The sequence below is a fragment of the Athene cunicularia genome (genome assembly GCF_003259725.1).
Source record: "Athene cunicularia isolate RWA chromosome 2 unlocalized genomic scaffold, athCun1 chr2_part1, whole genome shotgun sequence".
NCBI classification, from domain to species: domain Eukaryota; kingdom Metazoa; phylum Chordata; class Aves; order Strigiformes; family Strigidae; genus Athene; species Athene cunicularia.
In genome coordinates this window covers 148,792,613-148,814,560 of record NW_020799095.1, presented here as the reverse complement: position 1 = coordinate 148,814,560, position 21,948 = coordinate 148,792,613, and the positions used below count along the sequence as shown (strand labels likewise).

The window sequence follows — 21,948 nt, the reverse complement described above, 5'->3', positions numbered from 1 at the left end:
TCTGGACAAAATTAACCGGCACGTGTTGGCATCCTTGATTTCCTGGGGGGGGGGTGGAACACCAGGTAGCAGTTGCCTCAGATGCTCTGTTATCTTATTAAAAAGAATTGTCAGTGATTGCAGACATCTCTTACCCAAACAGTATAAGTAGAGGCTGTCTCAATTCAGGAAGAAGAGGTTTGAGATGATCAGGTCTTGCGTGTCATATGGATGAGCAGGAAGATTGTAAGTGGTTTCACGTGGCCATTTGAAAATTTCCACTCTCCCTCATTTACTGACCTTTTATAGTAAAACCCTTTATAGTGTAAATTTTACACAGAAATAATGGAAAAGTTTCACATGTGGAGGAAAAAAAAAGAACAAACCCAAACAAATGCAAAACTCTATTATTTTTTTTTAAAGCAATATTTTCCAAGTTTTGTCTTTTGCTAGAAACAAGTAGTTTTTTGAGCAGCAGCAGTAGTGAAGCCTGGTTTCCTGTGAAATCCAAAACATCCACCAGTTCCCTTGAACCCTGGTCTGCATCCTTATCATCTCAGGCAGATAGATATTCCATCACAGGTTGTCTTGTAAGATGATGGAGATATCCGATTCCTGCAGTTCTCTCCCATGACCCTGTGTCTCACCCCACCCTACAGGACCCCCAGCTCCTGTTTCTTTCCTGTAACTGGACAGAGAAGGAGCTGATCACATTGCAGCTGAGTCTGCACTATGTGTGTGTTGGGTTTTTTTGCTCTTTTTTGTATATTCCCAGGTTGGCCAGATGGCAGGCCCAGCAGAACAGATTACTATCAAGTTCACATTACAGTTTCTTCTAAAAGTGGTGGAAATTGGTGAGCGGCTTCAAAGCTACTGGGGAGAAAAGACAGATGGGCAGAGATGTAGATATAGGTGGCTTATCCTTATCAAGATATGAGAACAAAAGCAGAAGTAATTAGAAAGTTTCCTATGGCTTAGTTTAGAATTGTAAACTTATTTCTTCATGCAGTAACCCAGTGGGTATCTGAAAGGGCCAGACGTTGTGACCTAATCTGTGCTGGTCCATTAGGCAGAAGGAATATCTGTCAGAATGGGGGAGCTGTGTCCCATTGGGGGTTAAGTTCAGGAGGAATACAAGATCTTTTCCAGGGGAAGCAGAGAAGCCCCCAGGTCTCTTCAGCTGTGGGGAGGCTGGAAACTGCCTGGGCACACACCTCTGATGGTCACACGACTGAACAAGCAGATCTTTGAACTACTCTGCCCCAGTGAAATGAATACATTTGTTCGCTCACCATCCCAGGTAGTCATCCAACAGGACAGAGGAGAGGCCACCCTTTGTACATGCTGGTGGTGGAGTCCAGGCAGGGAAGGAGGAGGAAAGCCCAATCTAAGCAGTCTGAGAATCTCTGAAATGCAGTTCTCTAACGTGTTCCATGGAGGTGACTTGACTGATAGCCTTACTGGGACTGGGACACATTATTTCCCTTGAGCGTCTAAGAATCCAAAGTAAGTCTCCTCAAGAGGGGAAACTTCTTGCAGGAGATGCCTGACTGTATTGCATGTGATCCCCAGATGCAACCAGCCAAACCTGAAGTCCTATGTCCTAAAATCAAGAAAGTCCTGAATAAGAAATGACCATGGCAGTGCATGTCTGTGTTTCACTAAATTGCTGCCTTTAGATCCCTATAACTTAAGGTCGTCTGAGAAACATATTGTCTTCCCAAGTGACACCCACAAGAGGACTACCCAGGAGGCTGTTGCAGCTGATGGCCTCAGTTCTTGCTCCATCATGGCTGTAAGAGTTCAGGGCTGTGTTCTTAGGCAGTTGCCCAAGCACGCTTCATGTGGTACTTTTGCTATGGCTGTATCTTCCAATGGGACATGGTTTGGCAGCATTTGGTAATGGTCAGGATTGGGAATTTATACCAACAGACAGTCTGGACAATTCAAAAGGGAGGAGGTAATGCGTGATGGCTACAGATCAGACTAATGGAGAGAGTGAGGAACTGTGGTGGAGGGATGAGTGGCACAGAAGCTGGCATTGTGCTGACTCAGCAGTAGTTATTAGTCTTCTCAGTCATTTTGGATGAGTCCTTCAGGTCTCCTGCTGGGCTGTCATGCACAGCATTTGCTGACAGGGAGTAGATTCAGCGTGCCTGGTGAGCTGAACAGAATTTGCTGCACTGGGGGTAATTTCCGAGGCTGAGGCACTTGTCTGTCCTGACTCAGGATGTGCATGGGTCAGGGCTGGCCTCCTGCCCTCCAGAAGACCAGCTTTGCCTATGCCTTCACCTGCTGGTCAGTGGATCACAGAGAAAAGACATTTTTTCTCCTCATTTTCTTGCGGGACACTGCCTGTGAGTACGTGTGTGCCTGCCCAGCTGGTCAGAGCTGCTTTTGAAGCTGTTTCCCCTGATCATCTTGAAAGTTTGGTACCAAGATCAAGAAGAGACATCTGTGCTTGTGGTAGGAGATTAAAGTAAGGGAAGCCTCCTGTGTCCCTGCTGCCCAGAGTAGGAGGTCTTCTGCAGGTCTTGATACAATGTGAAGCTCTGAGTGTAATTTCCAAGCCTTACCTCAGCAGTCAGGACATAGGAGCAGTCATAACAGAGCAGGGGTGAGCTGAGGTGAGAGGCTGTGCCGACCTTGTCAAGGCATTTCAGATCTGAGGTTGCACCTGGGGCTCGGCACAGCCTTCCTTCTCTCACACAATGCCCATGTCTTCACAACACGGGATGATTTCAGCCCACGTTGCTGTGTGTTCCTGTAGGGAGCCATGTGCCACGCATTGACCTGACATTAGAGACTGTCTTTTGAGCATGAAAGGGGAGGATGTCTTTGAGGATGGAAGGGGAAGCTGTGCAAAGTAAGAGGCATTATTCAGCTAATGTGCTGCAGTGACATCAACTAACAAGGGTATGAAAGAAAAAGGGGGTCCTGAAGATGTTTGGGGATGAAGGCAGCAGGATTTGGGGAGGGCCCAAACGTGAGGGAGAGAGAAGAGAGAGCAGTCAGGGGTGCTCTCGTGCCAGGAGGCTGGTGTAGTTACACATCAGCTTTCATCCAGGTACAGCAGCATCCATGATGTGCTCTGGATTTCCTTACAGGAGGATGCCTTTCTCCTGGTAAATGAGTCACTACCAGTTAGTTAGATGAAGTATCTCCCTGATCCTTGCTGAAGCCTCTTTCCTCTGCACTGTGAAGACCACGTTGTTTCTTCTCCCTGCTGAAAGCACAAGCAGCAAATCCAGCAGAGAGCCAGCATCTTCCTTGTGGCAGTTCCTCTGACGTAGGTGAACCTCTGAAGTGAAGTGTGTGACATCAGGAAGATGTTTTAATCTGAATTATGCTTGCCCATCTGAGTAACAGGTGGCCGTTATCTTCTTTTCATTATCTCACGGCCAGGGCTGCTGCCAGCATGAGTAAGAAAGGTTTGAGTCACAGGGATGGAGCAGTTCATTTCTTTCCGGAGGCTGTTGTCAGAGACAACCAGGCCCAAATGTCCATCATGAGGATGAATGATGCACAAATGAATGAGGGGAGAAACTTACTCCTGAGAGAAATAAAGCATCCCTCATGAATAACGCAGAGTGTTGCTTCAAGATTCAAGACACCTAAAACCTGTTGTACATTGACTGTGAATGTGAATGAGGCTTAGCTGCTCTGCAGCTACACGCTGGCCTGAACGCAAACTATAAATAGCTTACCACTGCCACATTTAGTTTTTATTTTTTTAACGCTGACCATGTATTTGGCCCGATACCAATGCACATCTAAGACAAACCTCTCCCAATCTCTGAGAGAGCCTAATGTAGAAAAACACCCTTTGCTTTGCACCATGCAGGCTCCATCTATGCTACTAAGTAGAGCAGAGAGCCCTTATGGTCTGACTCTTTGCCTCCCTTGCCTACATCTTCTTGCAGTTCTGTTTGATGTCTGTAGTCCAGACCCTCCATAAATGGGAGGAGATGGCTTTTGCAGTGCATTGGTGCTCTGCAGGCCAAAATTGAAGTAACACTCTGAGACATGACATTTCTTCACGCCAAACTATTCTTCTTGGTGCCAACACAGATGAGCTCTGTCTTGAAAGCCTAAGCAGCTGGGTGGTATTATAAAAGAGAGAGAATACTAATGACATCACTTCCAATCAAGGTGAGAGGTATTTAGACTGTCTTTGATCATTCAAATTATATCTCATTAAATATCAGCCAAACCTGATTGATGTGGTCATATCATGTATTGTGGGACCTCAGCGAAGTGGTTAGTCTACTAGAGTAGTATAGGTAGTATTTACCTAAGCGTGGTCCAATGTAAAGTTCCATCTATACCTTTCTTACTGATATCTCAGCCCCATGGCTAGTTATTTGCTATACCTAGTTTTAAGGTCTTCTGTTTAATCTTCCTTCTTCACTGTAGAAGAGTGAGAAATACCAATGTCATGCTTAACCTTTCTATTTCTCTTTAAGCCTTGTGTTTCTTATGGTTCACATGGAGTCATCTCTTTATACTTTGGTAAAAAGCAGTGGCATTCATGTAGAGGGCATTAGGCTGGATTTTAGGAGCTGAAATCTGCTACCAAGGGAGTTGATTCTGCTTCTGCCTTTACTTGACAAAAGTAAAACCCAACTGCTTGGAGACTGATCCTGTGCACTATGGAGGGCTGTTTCCCAGTGTTAATGATCATCTGTGCCCCTCTTCCTCTGGCAATTGCTGACCACCTCATTTTGCCCAGAGGAAGTCTTTGCTGTTAAGAGGACAGTGGTTTGTTTTAAATTTGAGATGTATTGACTTTCAGAGAATGTATAGTGCGGGAATTTGCTTTTCATGCATCGCTCAGTGTATTGCTGGATAGATTCTGTAATGCTAAAGTAATGGAGAGTGAAGTCTTTCTTTGGTGCATTTTGAAACCCCTCATCTCACAGTGTCGAAGGCAATGACTAAGGTGCCTATTCCTTAAAGCCATGTTGTACTGGAGAGAGATACGACTCTGATCCTTTAAACATGAATATCTATTTGTAAAGTCTTATTACAGTTTCATGAATAAAGTCCTTTCTTTACCCCAGTTTTGTGATGAAAATACAGTAAAAAAAATTATCTGATGTTGTGGAAAGTGAGTATGACATGGGGCAGAATACAAATCAGAATTTCTGGATATTCGGTCTACCTGTGTGAATTGGAGAGAAATTATAGCCTGACAGTGTCTGTGCTTTACAATCTGTAAAACAGGGATATGGATATATTCCTATCTTATGGGAGAGCTGTGAGTCCCGAGTTAATTACGAAGTCTGTGACAAATCTTAGATATTCAATTGTGAGATAGTGTATAAGCACATAATATTAATGTTTTATAATCTCCCTAAACTGTCTCTGTGGATATCTTTAGTGAGAGGGATATAGCGATATCAAAAGAAATCTTTTTTTCACCCCAATCATTTTCTTTAGAACCCAAAGTGAAAGCTGTTTCCACCAACTGCCATCTCTGCAACCATCTGGAAAATCACATTTTCTGAAGCTTTCCTTCTCTTTATCAGCTGTAACTAAAGCTATAAAATGGGAAGATGTCCCTGGTTTAATTAACACCCCTGTAGTTCAAAAGCTGATCTTAGTAATGAGAGGCAATTATAGCCTTTATTGAGGGACAGTCAGGTGGAACAAACCCAGCATCAATCTATTGAAGACACTTCCCGTTCCAGGTAATTTGAAAACTGCTTTTTATGATGAACAGGCTACCTGGCCCAATACAACAGGTGAATCTCTTTGTTTTGTAACCTGAAAAGAACTTCCTATTTTGAGTTATGTGCTTCTTTTGTAAACCATTTTTCACATCCCATCCATCTGCCAACAATTAGCAACTGAGCTGTGGAAGTACCTGCTTTTTGGAGGGTATTCTTGCTGGTTTTCTCTCTTTTTTTTTTTCTTTTTTTTTTTTTCTTTGTCCACTGTTGGTTTTAATTTTGAATGCTGCCTGATGTTCATATTCTTGTTCTAGCAAAACTGCAGGCTCCATGGTGCGCCCACATCCCGAGGGCTATGCAGAGTTCTGGTTTCTGCACCTCCAAAATTATGTGGCAGAGCTAGAGAAGGTCCAGAGAAGGACATTGAAATGATCAAGGGAATGTGATTTCTGCTGTAGGAGCTAAAAAGGCAGTGGCTCCAGTTCAGACAGGAGAAAACAGAGCAGAGATAAAGCTGAGTTTAGCTCAAGTCATGAAGGTAATAGATAGGGTAGAAACAGAACTTTAATACTAGATGTAAGGGGCACTAGCTGAAACAAGATCTGCCTGAAATTAAGTCCTTTTTTATACAGCAGATAGTTAACTTCTGGAATCTGTTGCCACAGGAGTTTGAAGAGATGAGCAGTGTCAACAGTTTCAAAGTAAGGATCAGACAAATTCAGAGCAGCAGGTCCATGACCTGAGTCTAAGGGTGATGGGCAGGGCTGGGGCAGTACGAGGGGGATGGTCCTGCCTCAGCAGTATCTTGGATGCTGTCTGGTCTCCGGCTTCTGATCCGTAAGTGTGGGTCTGCTGTATGCCCTGTGTTTCATCTGCCAGCCCTCTGGATATCCTGATAACTCAGGGGTCTCAAATGATGATAGATGGAAAGCTGATTTAAACCCTCAGTGTCTACAGTGCAGGCACCTACATTGGAGCCTGTCACCGAAGGTGGAGCTCTACTCATTATAAGACATCTGCGTTCAACTGTTTGTGTTTAGGAGTCTATCTGTGCAGTAGGTGTCTAAATTCTTCTGCAGTCAGCAGGTGTCTAATGGGGACCTAATGAATACGGTCAGTGGAACAGTCAGTATTGTTATTTCATCTCACCATAAGGTAGACTTGGATGGTCAGTTAAATAACTCACTACTGGCTGTTTTCACTAAATCTTTGTTGACTATAATGGGAGCTTGGACAGCTAGTGCACATGTAGATAACAAAATTTAGGTGTATTAATCTTGAACTGCGTTCTGTCCCGAAATTTCTGTTATAATGACTGTAGAGAAATAGGTGTCTCCTGAGAATCTCTCATTGACCTGTTTTAGACACCTAGGTGTAGATGATACAAACTGCACTTGGGAAGTGCATATTTCTATTCAGTGACTTTAAGGGGATTATAGACACCATTACCCACATGGTCAGTGCATACTGTGGCCAGATGAGTCCCAGGCATCCCAGCTGGGAGACTTTGGTACTGTCACATTGAATCTTAGCTGTAAGAAATATAGATTTTTAAAATAGCGTGATGTTAAAAAGTGAAATTATGATTTCAAAACAGACTCATCCACATGTATGGTTTGATTTAGAATACAGGTTTTGCCATGATTTTACTATCTGTAAACTATGTGAAATGTGCTACATCCTCAGTCTTGGATTAGTTTAATATCCTGACAAAATTGCCTTTGCCTAGCTGTAAAAGCTGTAAAGCTATAAAACAAGCTTGTAAGTTGTTTATTCTTCAGTAATTAAAGATAGAGCAGGCATTAAACCCTTAAAGTCCTATGGTGTTCCAGCAGTGAGTAGCTTTCATAGGGTGTCTAGGAGAAAGGTTTGTTCAGTGTGGAAGAGTTTGGAAAGGAATTTCTTTGTTTGGTGGGTCTGTGGATGTTGTTAACTCCAAGCTGCCAGCAAACAAAGAATTTGGATGCCATCAGTGTACTATGGTTTTGGGATGGGGAAACACCAACTCTTCTCAAAAATACTGTGGACAAGTCAACCTATTTCCAAATCTTCCACTATTGCATGTGATACAGGTTGGATGTGAAATTTCTTTAGCGAATGAATGTGATATAATCTTGTTTTAGGAGACTGCACATTATTTGAGGTAAGATGGGTTTGCCATCCTTTCACCTTTCCCACTCCTGCGTGTAAACCGTTTTTATTCTGTGTCATTTGCTTTGGATACAGGACGTGAGTGAGGAGATAGGAAGATTGTGTGACTGCAGTGTTCCTATAACTTTGGATCTGGCTGTGGCATCAGAGTCTTGGCGATTCGCGTGGCTTGCATGAAGGGGGAGCTGTGGTCATCATGTGCCTTGCTGACTGTCCTGTCTTTTCATTCCCCCTCCCAGGTTATGGACATGCTGCCCCAGGGACGGATGCAGGGAAGGCCTTTTGCATGTTCTATGCGGTCCTGGGGATCCCACTGACACTCGTCATGTTCCAGAGCTTGGGCGAGCGCATGAACACCTTCGTCAAGTACCTCTTGAAACGCATCAAAAAGTGCTGTGGGATGAGGAGCACCGAGGTCTCCATGGAAAACATGGTCACTGTGGGTTTCTTCTCCTGCATGGGAACACTCTGCATTGGAGCAGCAGCCTTTTCCCAGTACGAGGAATGGAGCTTTTTCCATGCTTACTATTACTGCTTTATAACATTGACTACGATAGGATTTGGAGACTATGTGGCCCTGCAGACCAAAGGGGCCCTTCAAAAGAAGCCTCTCTATGTGGCTTTTAGCTTTATGTACATTCTAGTGGGGTTGACAGTCATTGGGGCATTTCTAAATCTGGTTGTTCTCAGGTTCTTAACCATGAACAGCGAGGACGAGAGGCGGGATGCCGAGGAACGGGCATCCCTGGCAGGGAACCGCAACAGCATGATTATCCACATCCAAGAGGACTCCCAGCATGGTCGGCCACGGTACAAGGCCGAAGTAACAGACCTTCAGTCAGTTTGTTCCTGCATGTGTTACAGGTCCCATGAGTACACCAGCCGGGTGGTGTCCCACCAAAATTCGTTCAGCTCAAAGCTGAACCCCCAGTACTTTCACTCCATCTCTTACAAGATAGAGGAGATCTCACCAAGCACATTAAAAAACAGCCTTTTCCCATCTCCTGTCAGCTCCATCTCACCTGGGTTGCACAGCTTTACAGATAACCACAGGCTGATGAAAAGGCGAAAGTCCATTTAAAGGGATTTGTCTTCTTTTGCTTTCCTTGTTTTCCCTAGTTCTCCGTTGTTCTGTTTTTTTTGTTCCTTGAGTGAGACAGAGGGAGGCCCAAGGGAGTAGAGAAAGCCAGTCCTCCTCTGAGACTCAGCTCTTGAGCATGAAGCATGGATTATTACTGTTCCAGCAAAGTATGCCTTACATTACCCCCTCGGTGGATGTCAGAGGATTCAAGGTGACGTGAAGTGGGTACCAAATCCAAAGTTGCACACACAGCTGGGAGCCTTCATGTGCCACTGGCACTCCTGACCTAATAAACTATTTTCCTCACGAGCAGGTTGCAGCGTGGGTGCGTGCTTGTGTGCGTGTTGGGTGTGTGTGCGTGTGTGTGCGCGTGCAATTCCACAACTAGTGCCATGTGACAAAAATTAAAGCATCAGGTATCATTTTTTTTTTTTCCCTTGAAGCAATTGTGTTCCAGCCTGCTTTTAACTTTTAGATTGCTTCCAAAAGGAAGGGGGAGGGTGGGAGGGGAGCCAATTCATTTTGTTTTTTGCCAAGACAAGCATGCGCCATAAGCAGTCAATATACCAGGTGTATCATGATAAATTTTTTAATGCTAGATTTTAGATTGTATTAACATTACAAAAGGCAGGAAAAGATGGATCATTTTAGCTTGCCAGTTCAAAATTAAAAAAAAAAAAATAAAATAAAGCATGCACTTTGTAAAACTGGTATGCATAATAAAAACACAAGAAAAACTAGCAATGGAATTCATAATCAAAAGCAAATAATCCTATTGATTTAACTATATTTACTTTTATAATTTTCAACTGTTCCAACAATTTACAAGTGGAATTTTTAAGAGAAATTGAGAGAATTGTTGGAACTAAAGAGTGTATTTTGTTATTTTTATTTTATTTATAAAATTATTATTATTATTATTATTATTATTATTATTATTATTATTATTATTATTATTATTATTATTATTATTATTATTATTATTATTATTATTTTGTGCAGCAATTACCTGCATGAATAGGAATTATATTTTTTGGAATGCTTGGATTAGGATGGGTATAAATAGGTGGATGTATATTTTTTCTTATATAATAGTGACAGGGCATTCCTTGTTTTAAACAAAAAAGTAAAGATGATTGTCTCTAAATGCTTTTGATTTGTAAATAATGGAAAGCCTTTGTTGGTCTCAGGAAGAATTCAAGGGACAGTATCTTGTGTTTGGCTCACTGGGAACTTGTGAGTTTAGATGTGATATTGCTTTTTTTGCTAGGCAGAAGGGCAAAATGCATTTCGCAGTAATGGGCAAAAGCAGTTTTACTCCAGTGTTTGGAGGGTAACATTGGGAGTGATTGCGTTGGCAAGTTGCAGTGGAGGATGTTGAGACCGTGTCATAGAGTTGTTCCTTGGAGATTGTCCATCTCTCAGTTGTTCATCTGGACCAAACAGACTTTACAGAACCGAATTAGAGGCCTAATCCAGCTCCCTTTTAAGACAATAGGAATTCGCAATGATTACATGGGATTTAGTGCTTTGGCAGATCTATCTTTGATTTGACAGGGGTAGGAGTGGGACTTTTATCAACCTGCCCCTTTGTCTCTGATTTAATCCTATCTTTTAAATTGCCTTCCTTGTTAATTTGCCATACAAACCCCATCTTTTTTGACACTTATCACCTACTGCTGATTCTACCATTTTGTGCTCTCAATGTAAGCAATAATACTTTTTTTTTGTTAAACTAGATGGTGTGTTTTTGTACAAGCCCCAGCTCTGAGCTCTGTGTGCTGATGGATATTGATATCCTTTCAAAGAGGCATTTATAAAGAGCGTTAATAGGAGAAATAAGGAATGTCATTCCTCCTCTTCTCCCTAGCTTTAAATTATTAGCTATATCAAATATGCTCATGTTCTCCTAATTTCCATATCTGTTTCAACAAGTAAATGAAAAGCAAGTATCCATGACTTTGGCTCCCCTATGCAACTTCCTTTGGGATTATAAATTGCTGTGGCATGAAAGACCTCCATTAAGATTAGTGAAGAATTAATTTAGGATTCCTAATAAGGATGGATGAGGATGGACTTTTTCAGCCTAATGTGTGGGGATGACATGCTTCAACACAGTAGGAGAGCATCCTGGGTGCACTAATGCTGCGCTGTGGGTACCATGTCCTAAGGCAAATGCTGATGGCAGAAGTATTGAAGCAACCATACCTAGAAAAGCAGTTTCAGGATGTGTTAAACCACCTCAGTGCTTGCCACCTGGAAGCTGGTTTCTGCGAGGGTGGCCCATAGGGCTCATGGTGCTGTCAAAATTTCATTTTTGAGGCCTTTGCTGGTGGTATCCCAGAAGTGCAAATAAGTGTAGGTTTCTTTTCCTGCTAAGGAGTTAAGAAAAAGAATGTTTGGCATATACATATCTGTACTATGTATGACTGCTGGGTGTATCTGACACTGGAGAAGAGCAAGAAATTTTGGGATTTTGCAGAACTCAACTGAAATTCTCTCTGCCTAGCAAAGGAGAACATTTGTAATGGGACTTTTACCAAACAGTTTAAACACTTTTGTGAAAGAAAGGTTACAGCATGTAAAATATTGATTAGCATTTTCCTTTTTATTCCTTTACGAAAAGAGGAAAATTCTATTTCTGCTGCATTTGAAAATAATCTTTAAATGTCTTATAAATAATGTTGAACACCAGAAGTTCAAAGCTGTTACATACTCTAGCTGATTTGTTACTAAATCTTCCCTTTGGAACCATAAATGAAGAGGAAATTTTAATACATGGGGTATTTAACCAGGGGAGCAACTTACCTTGGCATGTCATGGGCTATCTGCCACTTAGAGCTTTTGCTTTAAAACTCAATGGCTTTATAACAGCTCTGATTTAGTTTAGTTGAAATTTATAGATGTGATTGAAGAAATCTGTGTTTGTTGATATGAAGGAGCCAGAGTAGATGTCCGCAATGACACTTTTAAATCTAAAAGCTGTAATGAGTGTGTATGTGGGAGTTTTGCCAAAATGTATCTGCATTCCATACAATTTTAACATACGTTTATTTATTGTTATTTTCTGCCTGAAGAACCTACAGTTCTGTCCAATCTATATTTTTGTTACACGTGTGATTTTAAAGTGGTAAGACATTTCCTTTGCAAGGCTGCATTCATTCAGACATTTGCATGAGCTCTTGCAGGACTTGCCACAAATACAAGAACTATTGTGTGTAGCCTTCAGGCAAAAATATGCTAAAAATGCCTCTCTCGACTGATGTAAGAATAATGATTTGGGCTGTCTAGAACTGGAACAGACAGTATTGTGAAAGGGAAGCTTTTGTCCAAGGTTAATCCTAGCTTTTCAGTTACACATGAGAAAGTAGTCTGTGAAAGGTGAGCTGATTTTTGCCTTCTCTATCTCTGCCTTCCGATTGCCCTACATGTAAACCAGTTTTCTTCCCACAACACTGCTTTTCACAGAATATTTTCTCTGGTACATTATTAGTTTTATTCCACTGTCATGGTTTAACCCCAGCCAGCAACTAAGCCCCACACAGCCGTTCAATCCCTCCCCTCCCATTGGGATGGGGAAGAGAATCAGGAAAGTAAATGTGAGAAAACTCATGGGTTGGGATAAAGACAGATCAATAAGTAAAGCAGAAGCTGTGCATGCAAGCAAAGCAAAACAAGGAATTCATTCACCGCTTCCCATCGGCAGGCAGGTGCTCAGTCATCTCCAGAAAAGCAGGGCTCCATCATGCGTAACGGTTGGGAAGACAAACACCATCACTCCAAACGTCCTCCTCTTCCATCTTCTTCTTCCCCCAGCATTATGTGCTGAGCATGACGCCATACGGTATGGCACATCCCTTGGGTCAGTTGGGGTCAGCTGTCCCACCTGTGTCTCCTTCCAAATCCTTGTGCACCCCCAGCCTCCTCGCTGGTGGGGTGGGGTGAGGAGCAGAAAAGGCCTTGACTCTGTGTGAGCTCTGCTCAGCGTAACTAAAACATCTCTGGGTTATCAACACTGTTTTCAGCACGAATCCAAACCATAGCCCTGTAGTAGCTACTATGAAGAAAATTAACTCTATCCCAGCCAAAATCATCACATCCACTTAAGACATTATTTCTTCCAGAACAACCTCTCTTGCTCGCTACTCGCGCTTTAGAGAGTCAGCTAGAAGCGGGTAGTAGTGGTGCTGCTTATGACAAGACATCCTAATATCCAAAATACCTAACCTGTGTTTCTGTAGCACACAGATATCTACTATCACTTTGTGATGCACTCTCATTCCCCAGAGTCTCATTTTCCTACCCTTCCCTATTATTAAGCATTAGAAATAATAATAATAAATCAGATTAATCTATTTATGTCACACTAATGTGCTCTTCATCAAAACAACACAAATTTAGCTCCCTGCTGTCGACTTTGATTATATAACAACCCTATTATCCTATCATATTTCATATTATCATCAAAGGGAAAAATCAGTTTCATCAGTGAAGCACCAAAATAGCTTTGACTAGCATGCTGTGATATGGAAACGAAAGAGGAAACTTAATAGAACAATGAAGGCACAACTCTCCACTTGTTCTTCATTACTGTGTATGGAAGATCCTGACTGATCTAACTGGGGCTGCTTTGCCAGAATATACACATGTATGCTCTACAGGGAAGACTGTAATGGCACAGCTCTATAAGGGGTGTTTGGGCATTACTTCAAGAGTCCAAATAACTTTTTGGTTGTTAATGAATGGAGACAACATACAGTGACCTTCATCAGTAGACTTCTGTTTGTACTCCTCTGTAACAGCTCATTAGGACAAAACCAACACTATTAAAAAAAAAAAAAAAAAGAGGGAAGTGACCAAGTTAATCTACTGTAGGTTGTCTCATTAGTTTCCTCGTGCTTTGATTGAAGAAATGCCAGGGCAGTAATCAAGGTTATTGTGAATCAAACCTGAGCAAGGTAATTCCTTGTTTTCTCTGACAGATTTGAAAGCTTTTGTTATGGAGAAAAGAATAATTTATTGATAAAACCACAAAAAAAGAGCAGTCAGTGGAACCAAGATGGAGAATGTAAATGTTCCAGAATGATTTGGTGTGTGCAGAGCAGAGGGCAGGAGCTTGGGTAGAAGTAGCTTTCAGCTGATGTTTATGTCCTCATTTAGCTTTATGTAATATTCCTGTTAATATTAGGATCTAATTAGGACAGTAATTTAAAATCTTTATGAGGAAGCCAGACCAGAGAGATGTGTTGGAGTGTGTCCATTACACTAATGTTATGGACTTTTTAATGCATATTTCAACAAGACACTATTATTGACTGGAATTTTGCACAAATTATAATGAGAATCACACCACCACTACTTTCATCAACTAGAGATGCATGATACTCACAAAATTGCAAGAGAAATATTGCCTTTCTGACCAGCCTGCCTGTCATCTATAATATCAAACTATTTTGGGAACTTCAGCAAGATAAAGCGTATGAAAAGGATTAGCCATCATAATGATACACCAAAATCAAAACTAATGGAATAATGACATTGGATACAGAGAAACTGATTACAGACAGAAGGTGCTCTGGGACTCTTATGCTAGTTAATCTGAGCTCAGAGGCTGAATTAAAACCATGAAACCTCATGGTACCCTTTGCCAAAATGAACACAGTGAAGGAACTTTCATCTAAAAAAAGTAATAGGAGGGGAAAAAAAAAAAAAAAAAAAGTTGTAAAGAAAGAAATTGTTCTCGACGGTGGGAGTAGTTGTGTTATTTCCAGTTGAAACCACTGTGAGGTGATACTGAAGACTGTGGTGCTTTGATCTGGGTAGAATCAGTCTGGGAGACTGGCTGTCCTCTGCTCAGTCACGGTCTACGCCTCAGTGTTTCACTGATTACTGCTGATAGGAGATCCGTGGAGTTCCTGATTCTCGTCAGTTTTTGGCTGCTGTCTTCCCTGAAACCAGGATTTTATTCAGCCAGCCCATTCTGAGCAGTGCTGGTCTATTGTGATACATTATGTCAGTGATGCCGTTTCCTTTACTGGTGCTCCCAAGTGCAAGGGCTCAGTAGGATGTAAGCAAACTCTTTTCCACTCTAAAGCCTGGTATAGCAGTGGATGCTTTACTAATGCTAAACTTGTTTGGACTGGCCCTAAATCTTTCATTTAATTGGAAATTGCTCAGTGGTTGGTATTTTTTCCTTTTCCCTAAGGAGGCTTCTCCAAAGCTCCTGACTGATTCTCAGTCAAACCATATTGTCCTTCGCACAAATTTCCAAGTCATCAGTATTCCCTTGGGGGAAAAGTCCTATTTAAAGCTTGCAATTGGGGAGTTTTCAGCATTTGTGTCCCTGTTACACTTGGAGCTCCACAAAGTTTCTCCTTGTGTGCTCTGGAGAATGCAGAGCTGAGAAATGCATGATGGTTGGGTTGGTGGATGTTATAGCTGCTGAGCTGGCTCTTGCTGGACTATTTTCTGAAGTTGCTGCATTTATTTAAGTGGTAAGCTACACAGAAATCAAAACTCTTATTTGGCTGTTTATTTCTCATGCAGCTTTCCAGTGTGGTAATCTAACTGGTTTGGGTGAAATGCAATGAGTACTGATTTATACTCCTTTACTGAACCTGGAATGTGACCCATTTTCTATTTACTGCTAGGTACTATGTCAGTGTCTCCAACTACTGATTACTGTGAACAAACTTTCCTAAACCTACTGGAGAGCAGAAAGACCTAAAGACAACAGTCAACCTGTATAAATTATGCAGCTGTATTTTGCTTTATGGTATCCAGTCATCCAAATCTGCCTGCTAATTTTAGGCTGGAAATACTATCCCTGGAGCCTTCAGCCTTCATTTATCTCTTCTTCTGTGAATATTGTAATTAATAAATGTGCCAAAGCCCTCCCTCACCTTGCTTTCTGACAATGTAAGGAGTGCTGCCATACGTTAACACCCGCAACAGATTGGGGGGAGGAGGGGGGAAGGGGAAAAAAAAGATTAATGCTGCAATTTTATTGGTAATTAATATTCACAGTTCCAGGCTGTGTTGTCTTTTAGTTCACTTTGAGAAATGCAGAGCAAACAGCAGCATGATAACATTTATCATAGCTGGCTAATTCACAAGTGGAGCTAGCAAATATAATAATTGAAACTATGCTCTATAATGCATCTTCCTCATGCATGAGTACTGATACCACTAGCCTGCCTTTGATTCATTGTTTATCTGGTCTGTGGAACAGCTTGCAGTAATTGCTGTATCCAGAGCATGATACTTGAGGCTAGAAGAGAGATCCATTTCACAGACAGTGGCCCTCCGGCTTGCTCCATATGCCCTCCCCCCTTTCCTACCCAGACATTAACTCATTAGCTTGCCATTTCATAGATGTATGTTCAGACCCAGGATCACCACATTCTGTACTTTCCCCCCTCATCTATTAATGAAAAGCATTATGCTACAGAACTGCACCCTGGGGAAGGAAATGTTCCACTCTAATTACTACTGACAAAGGAAATCTACAGATTGATTAAAAACAATGTGCAGGGAATCAGATAGGAAATGCAAAGTGCATAAACCTGCACGGGTGAGATCCACGTCTTTGCTGGCTGGGATGCAGTGCATTAGCCTGCGAGGAGAAACTGGGAGAATGTTTGTTTGGAAGAAGGCCATCAGGAGAAAGGGCAGCACAAATGACACGAGCAGGTAAAGAGACACAGCGGTTTGGCTTCTGGTCTGTAGGTCATTGGCAAGGTCTGCGGCATGGTTTCAAACCAGGGAAGAGCCATGGGTCTTCGGGGTTTAGTCATCTGCCAGCATCCTCCCAAGCAGGAGGTGTGGGAAGGATGGACCATGGCTGGTTCATGATGGAGTGGATTGACATTGATGAGAGCACATTACTGATGCTGACATCAAGCAAGGCGCCTGTGTATTCTAGAGCATCTTTCCTCTACTATTCCTTGGAAGAGATCAATTGCACTATCCCTCCTATTGCCTGCAGCGAATCCATACTGTGGCTCAGAAAGACCTGGATTGTGGTATTCTTGCCCATCTTTGATAGCATCTCCCTAGACCTGAGCAGTAGAAATGTGTGGGAAATGCTAAGCTTCTCCAGCTGGGTTCAGGAGGTCAAAATATAGCAAAGAAACCTCTTCGTATTGACTATGTTTGGACAGATTCTACGTGTCAAAACATAATAAAAAATTGACCTTTAGAGAAATAACATTAATTCATTATTATTGCCTCTCTCTACAGCATGGGTATGCAGCTCCTTCATCATAATTATTGTTAAGAGGCTAATTAATCTGATAACAGTATTTAATTAGATTAGCTGAAGTAGAGTGTAAATGATTCTGGCTTCCCAGAGTCTGAAATCACAAGTCTACAAAATGATCTCCAAAAGGCCTGTTTGGTAATATCACCGCTGACATGGGGGTCATGGCATGACTGTCCTATTGACAAGTATCATCTTGGCACGTTGACTGGAGATGGTCATGCGAGTATCTGGGGAAAGGCTTTTATCTCAGATCCAATATATGCGGTGAGGCTCTTAATTCCAACTGAACTAAATAGGTGCTTAAATATCTTTGTGGAGATAGGGTTTGGGCCTGATTTTGTCTTACCTGTAGAGGAGAGAACTAGTGTTGTGTCTTAGAGAGATGGGATGATGCTAGTGGATGAGCAAGGGGCTGTATTTCAGGATGGAGCATCATGGTTCTGGTACCCACTTGGTGCAATGGCCAAAGTGTCTCAGCTGTGCTGTCTGGGATAGATTATGCTTCTAGGAGGAGGGTTGCTGGCTACATGTCCAAACATCTGTGGACCACCTGGAGAATGGGCAAGATACAGTTGAGTCTCTTGTGTCACAAGCTGGGTAGATGAGGACACTGATGCTATGGTCTATCCTTCTCCCAAACCCTGTCTAAACAAGATTAAAATAGGCAGAGGAAAAGATTGGATTTCTACTTGGCCTCTGGGTGAGGATGATGGAGGACAGGGCAGATTTCTAATTTACACTCTGGGCAAGAGTTCAGGGCAACATTCTCCTTAGGAAGCAAGACAAGGAGCTTTGGTGACAGAGCCTTCAGATAGCTCCAAAATTGTTTCTTCTCCTGTTTCCTTTAAAGTACCTAATACATTTCACTGATCTCTGATTTGAAGCTCTTTGCCTGAGACACCCTTCTGAAGGGTGAATTGGAGTTTCTTGTTCAGCATTCAGCAGTGGGCACATCTCATTGTCTTCTTTGTGCCAGTCATCCAAATGGATCTGTGGGGCAGCTCACAGCTATTCATCGTGGCTGTGGCCACCAGAACCTGGCCAAATTCTTCCGATTGCTCTGGCAGCTGTTGTTTTGCCAGAAGATTGGCCAAGTTCAACACAGGTGCAAAGACATTATGTGAGATCCTTCTAGCAAAGCAGTTAACGGTTGTGGGGCTTTTATTTTCACTGTACATTCCTTTCACATTCTTCAGCATCTAAACCTCAGTTGCTCTACGGTGACTTATCTTTCATGTGACTTATCTTTTATGTGTCTTCTCTTTTCTTTGAAGAATTCCTTACTATCACACACATTTTCCAGAAATTATGGATGCCATATTGCTCCTTTTTAGCATATCTTTTCAGTTCACAACATGGAGAGATACTGCAGTCAAAGGTAGCAGGAGGAAATTCCTCTTCATCGTTGATACTGTGCTCTTTTAATTCTCCTGGGAAGATTAGTACAGCAGAGTCTGGAATGGTCACCGCTGACCAACACAACTGGTATGCTCAGCACAACTTAGTGATCTCATGCCAGTTTACCTCCTTTTCGACTGCTCAGCTGCATTTACAATGTGTCACATACTTTCTGTAGAAGTTGTTAGTGCAGGAATATTATTCAGATATTGGAAAACATGTGTAATACTGGTATAAGAAGAGAGGGATCCCAGTGTCCAGGTTACAACAGATTTAAGACTGTTCATCTAGCAGTTGTCTTTACTAAATTGTTTCCTGGGTACCACTCTGAGCACTTCCCTAATTTGGTTAATCCACACAAAATTAGTTGGGGTGTAAGTACTGTTGGGTTGACCCTGTATGAAAAAAGGACTAGTATATGCTTCAGAGAGTCCTGTCTCCTACAGACCTTTTTGACATCTAATAAGCAGAAATTATAAGAGCCTGGCTCATTCTTTAGAATACAAACCTAATCTATTTTTCTTTTACAGAATGTAAATTTCCTATAATAGGCTATACAACCAATAATCCATCTGTTCCTTTTTTGCAAGGTCAGGAGTGAACTGTGGAAGGAAAAAAAAAAAAAGTTTTCTTTTTCCTCTTCCCTTGACTTGTTAAGATTTGTGTGTCTGTTTGTTGCCATTGAGGAGTATTGACTAAAACTTTTGATCCTAGTGATATGATGATAAAGAAAATTATTTGGAGCTGGATAGGTCAGTGGGGAATGGGAGGGGGGCTTAACAGTTGTTTCCAGTAGGCCAAAAGAATGTGGATACTGTCTCTTCAAGGTGCAATTTCTTACTTCAACAAACTGTTCATCTATGAGAAACAGGGATAAAAGTGTTCAATTTGGGACCTAAGGAGTTTATATGGAAATTCTTGGATTTCTTCCAAACACACATACATGTTGAAATTAAATTGTGATTCCTACTTTGGAGACTGAGCCTTCCTGCTCAGACAGAAGCGTGCGTGTATGTGTGTGTTTGTGAGTGTGTGTTGATGCTATGTCTCTTTTGGATCTCTTGACACTTTTTGGTGCATTTTTGTACTTCTTTGAATGTGCATATGCGGACTTACCGATGGTGTTTTGACGGCATTCTAAAGGCCCTCAACAGCCTGAGATAGAGCAAAACTCTCTAAATTTCTACCCTGGTTGATACATTTTCTGTGCAGCACACAGAGCATTAAGAGCATGGTCATCTAGAAAGAGGAGCTGCTTGGCTGTGGAGACTGCACTGGGAATTTACCTCCTGGAAGCTGTTTTCTCTGCTCATTTCAGACCTCTAACTTCAACATAGTTGTTGAGCTGGTCCTAGCAAAGGAGAAAGAGCAGGTCATTAGCATCAAGATGCGATTTATTAAACCAGTGATAACTTGATGACAAAGAACCAAATTAAAGACTCTTTTGTGTTTTCATTTCTTTTTCTGGCCTTCTCCATAATGGGAGAGGATGCCTTCACACATGGCCTTAGAATGCCGTACTGGAGTTAGAATGCAACAACAGTCAAATGAAAATAAGATGTATTGCAGCTTACATTAAGAATGAAAACTGTATCACACAAATGTTTACAAGTCCAAGTAGACAGCGAACCCCTGTACAATATGTAATTTATGCAAGGGATTGCATCTTTCTTTTGTAATGAATGCACTAAGCAACCCTGTATATATTTTACAATGTCTTTACAGAGAAAAAAAAAAAAAAAAGAATCATTTACTGTAGTGTTGTAAAATAATGCACTTTTCTAATTTTTTCATTAAAAATCCTATGGCACGTTTTCAAATGTATATTGTTTCTTTTATATTGAATGTGGAAATGTTAACTTCCTGTAAAATTGCACTACAGAAGTAAAATCCACTGATGGAACTTATTTTGTTAAAGAAAAGTCCCTTGACAACCAACAGATGTTGATGATTATACGATATGTATGTGTGTGCATATATGTGTATATAGTGTATATGTCATGTGTATATGTATATGCACACACAGATATATCTAGTGCTATGTGTATATATATAAAATGATACAGGTCCAGATTTATATATGATTGTATTTAATATAATATCTATAGATTGATAGATATATAGATATGTATATATATTCATACATACACACAAGAATCACAATGTACAAACCCAGAAAGGATTACTCATTAAATTTAAGGGGGTTGGGGAGGGAGAAAGATGTCATATACAGAAGATATTTTGCATTGCAATAAAAGTTTTTTTGACAAAAGTACGTGCAGAGTGAAGTATGAACCTTCATCAAATATCCAACCACGCTGTTCCCTAAAGACTACAGTACAGAATAATCAAAAGGAAGGTGCTTAGAGGAGGCATCAGAGCAGAGTCAGTGCGTGGTGGGCTGGAGTTGGCTGTTGAGACTCCCCCCACCTTAACTCCGTGGAGATGCAGGGCAAGATCTTAGGATACCAAAGTGAACAGCGTATCTTCTCCTGACTTGAGATTGGTGTTTCACTCATAAAATTATTAAACTAGTGCTTCCTAGCAAAAGAGGGGAAGTGGGTGTCAGTGCCAATTTTAGTTGGCAGGTGTTGTGAGGCACAAGCACGGTTTCTCATTTGGGATGGAGCGTTGGGCAACTTGTACTCTTGTTGCCATCCAGGTAAGTCACAAGTGAAGTCAGGTACAGGATCACACTTTGTCCTTAAAATGTGATTTCTACACACTGCTGCTCATGGAAGAATTCTGAAAGTTTTCAGAGCTATTTCATAATTGAGAAACATCAATAGGAAGAATGCCCTCTTTTTTTTTTTTTTTTTTTTTTTTTTTTTTTTTTTTTTTTGGCCAGAAGCTGAATCCAGCTGCACAGTAACAGAGAATGAGAGGTTTTATAACTTCTTCCAGCAACCTTGATGAAAGAAAATGTATACATGGAACAGTGAGAATAGTTAATTTGGAATAAAAAAACTCTTTCTGGCAAATTTGCTGTGACATGAAGTGCTAAAACAGAGACCAAGTACCTTGTACATTCTACAGGAAGAAACCATTGTCTTAATGCAGAAAGTACTTGGTAGAAGTCACTGTTCTGTATTATAATGAGAGTGAGATTAGCTTGTCGTCATAGCCTTCATCTGTTCTTGCTGTGTATGAGATTTGCTTACAAATGAGTCAAAAGCCAGCGTATTCTGTGTGTTGGGACGCACTCAGTGTTATATACACCCTATATATAGTCCCTGGCCTATATTAAAGCAACAACAAAAAATGCTTGTAAAAATTTCATTTTCTGATGGCGAAGACAGGAATTCTTATGCCACAGAAAGAAGAAAAACAGCTTTAACAATAGAGATAAATATACCCAAGCAATCTCACATGCTTTTTTTCTGCTGCATCAGATAACTTCT

The 21,948-nt window shown here is 41.4% G+C and overlaps 1 protein-coding gene across 1 annotated transcript in view; it reads left to right on the top strand.

The window, feature by feature from the left end:
* The window catches only part of KCNK9 (potassium two pore domain channel subfamily K member 9), an 84,729-nt gene extending 75,507 nt beyond the window's left edge, over positions 1 to 9,222 (top strand). The window contains exon 2 of the mRNA XM_026843143.1: positions 8,045 to 9,222. Coding sequence (XP_026698944.1) covers positions 8,045 to 8,886 — 842 coding nt within the window. The 3' untranslated portion in view covers positions 8,887 to 9,222. The remainder of the gene's footprint in view (positions 1 to 8,044) is intronic.
* Positions 9,223 to 21,948: the final 12,726 nt, after the last annotated feature.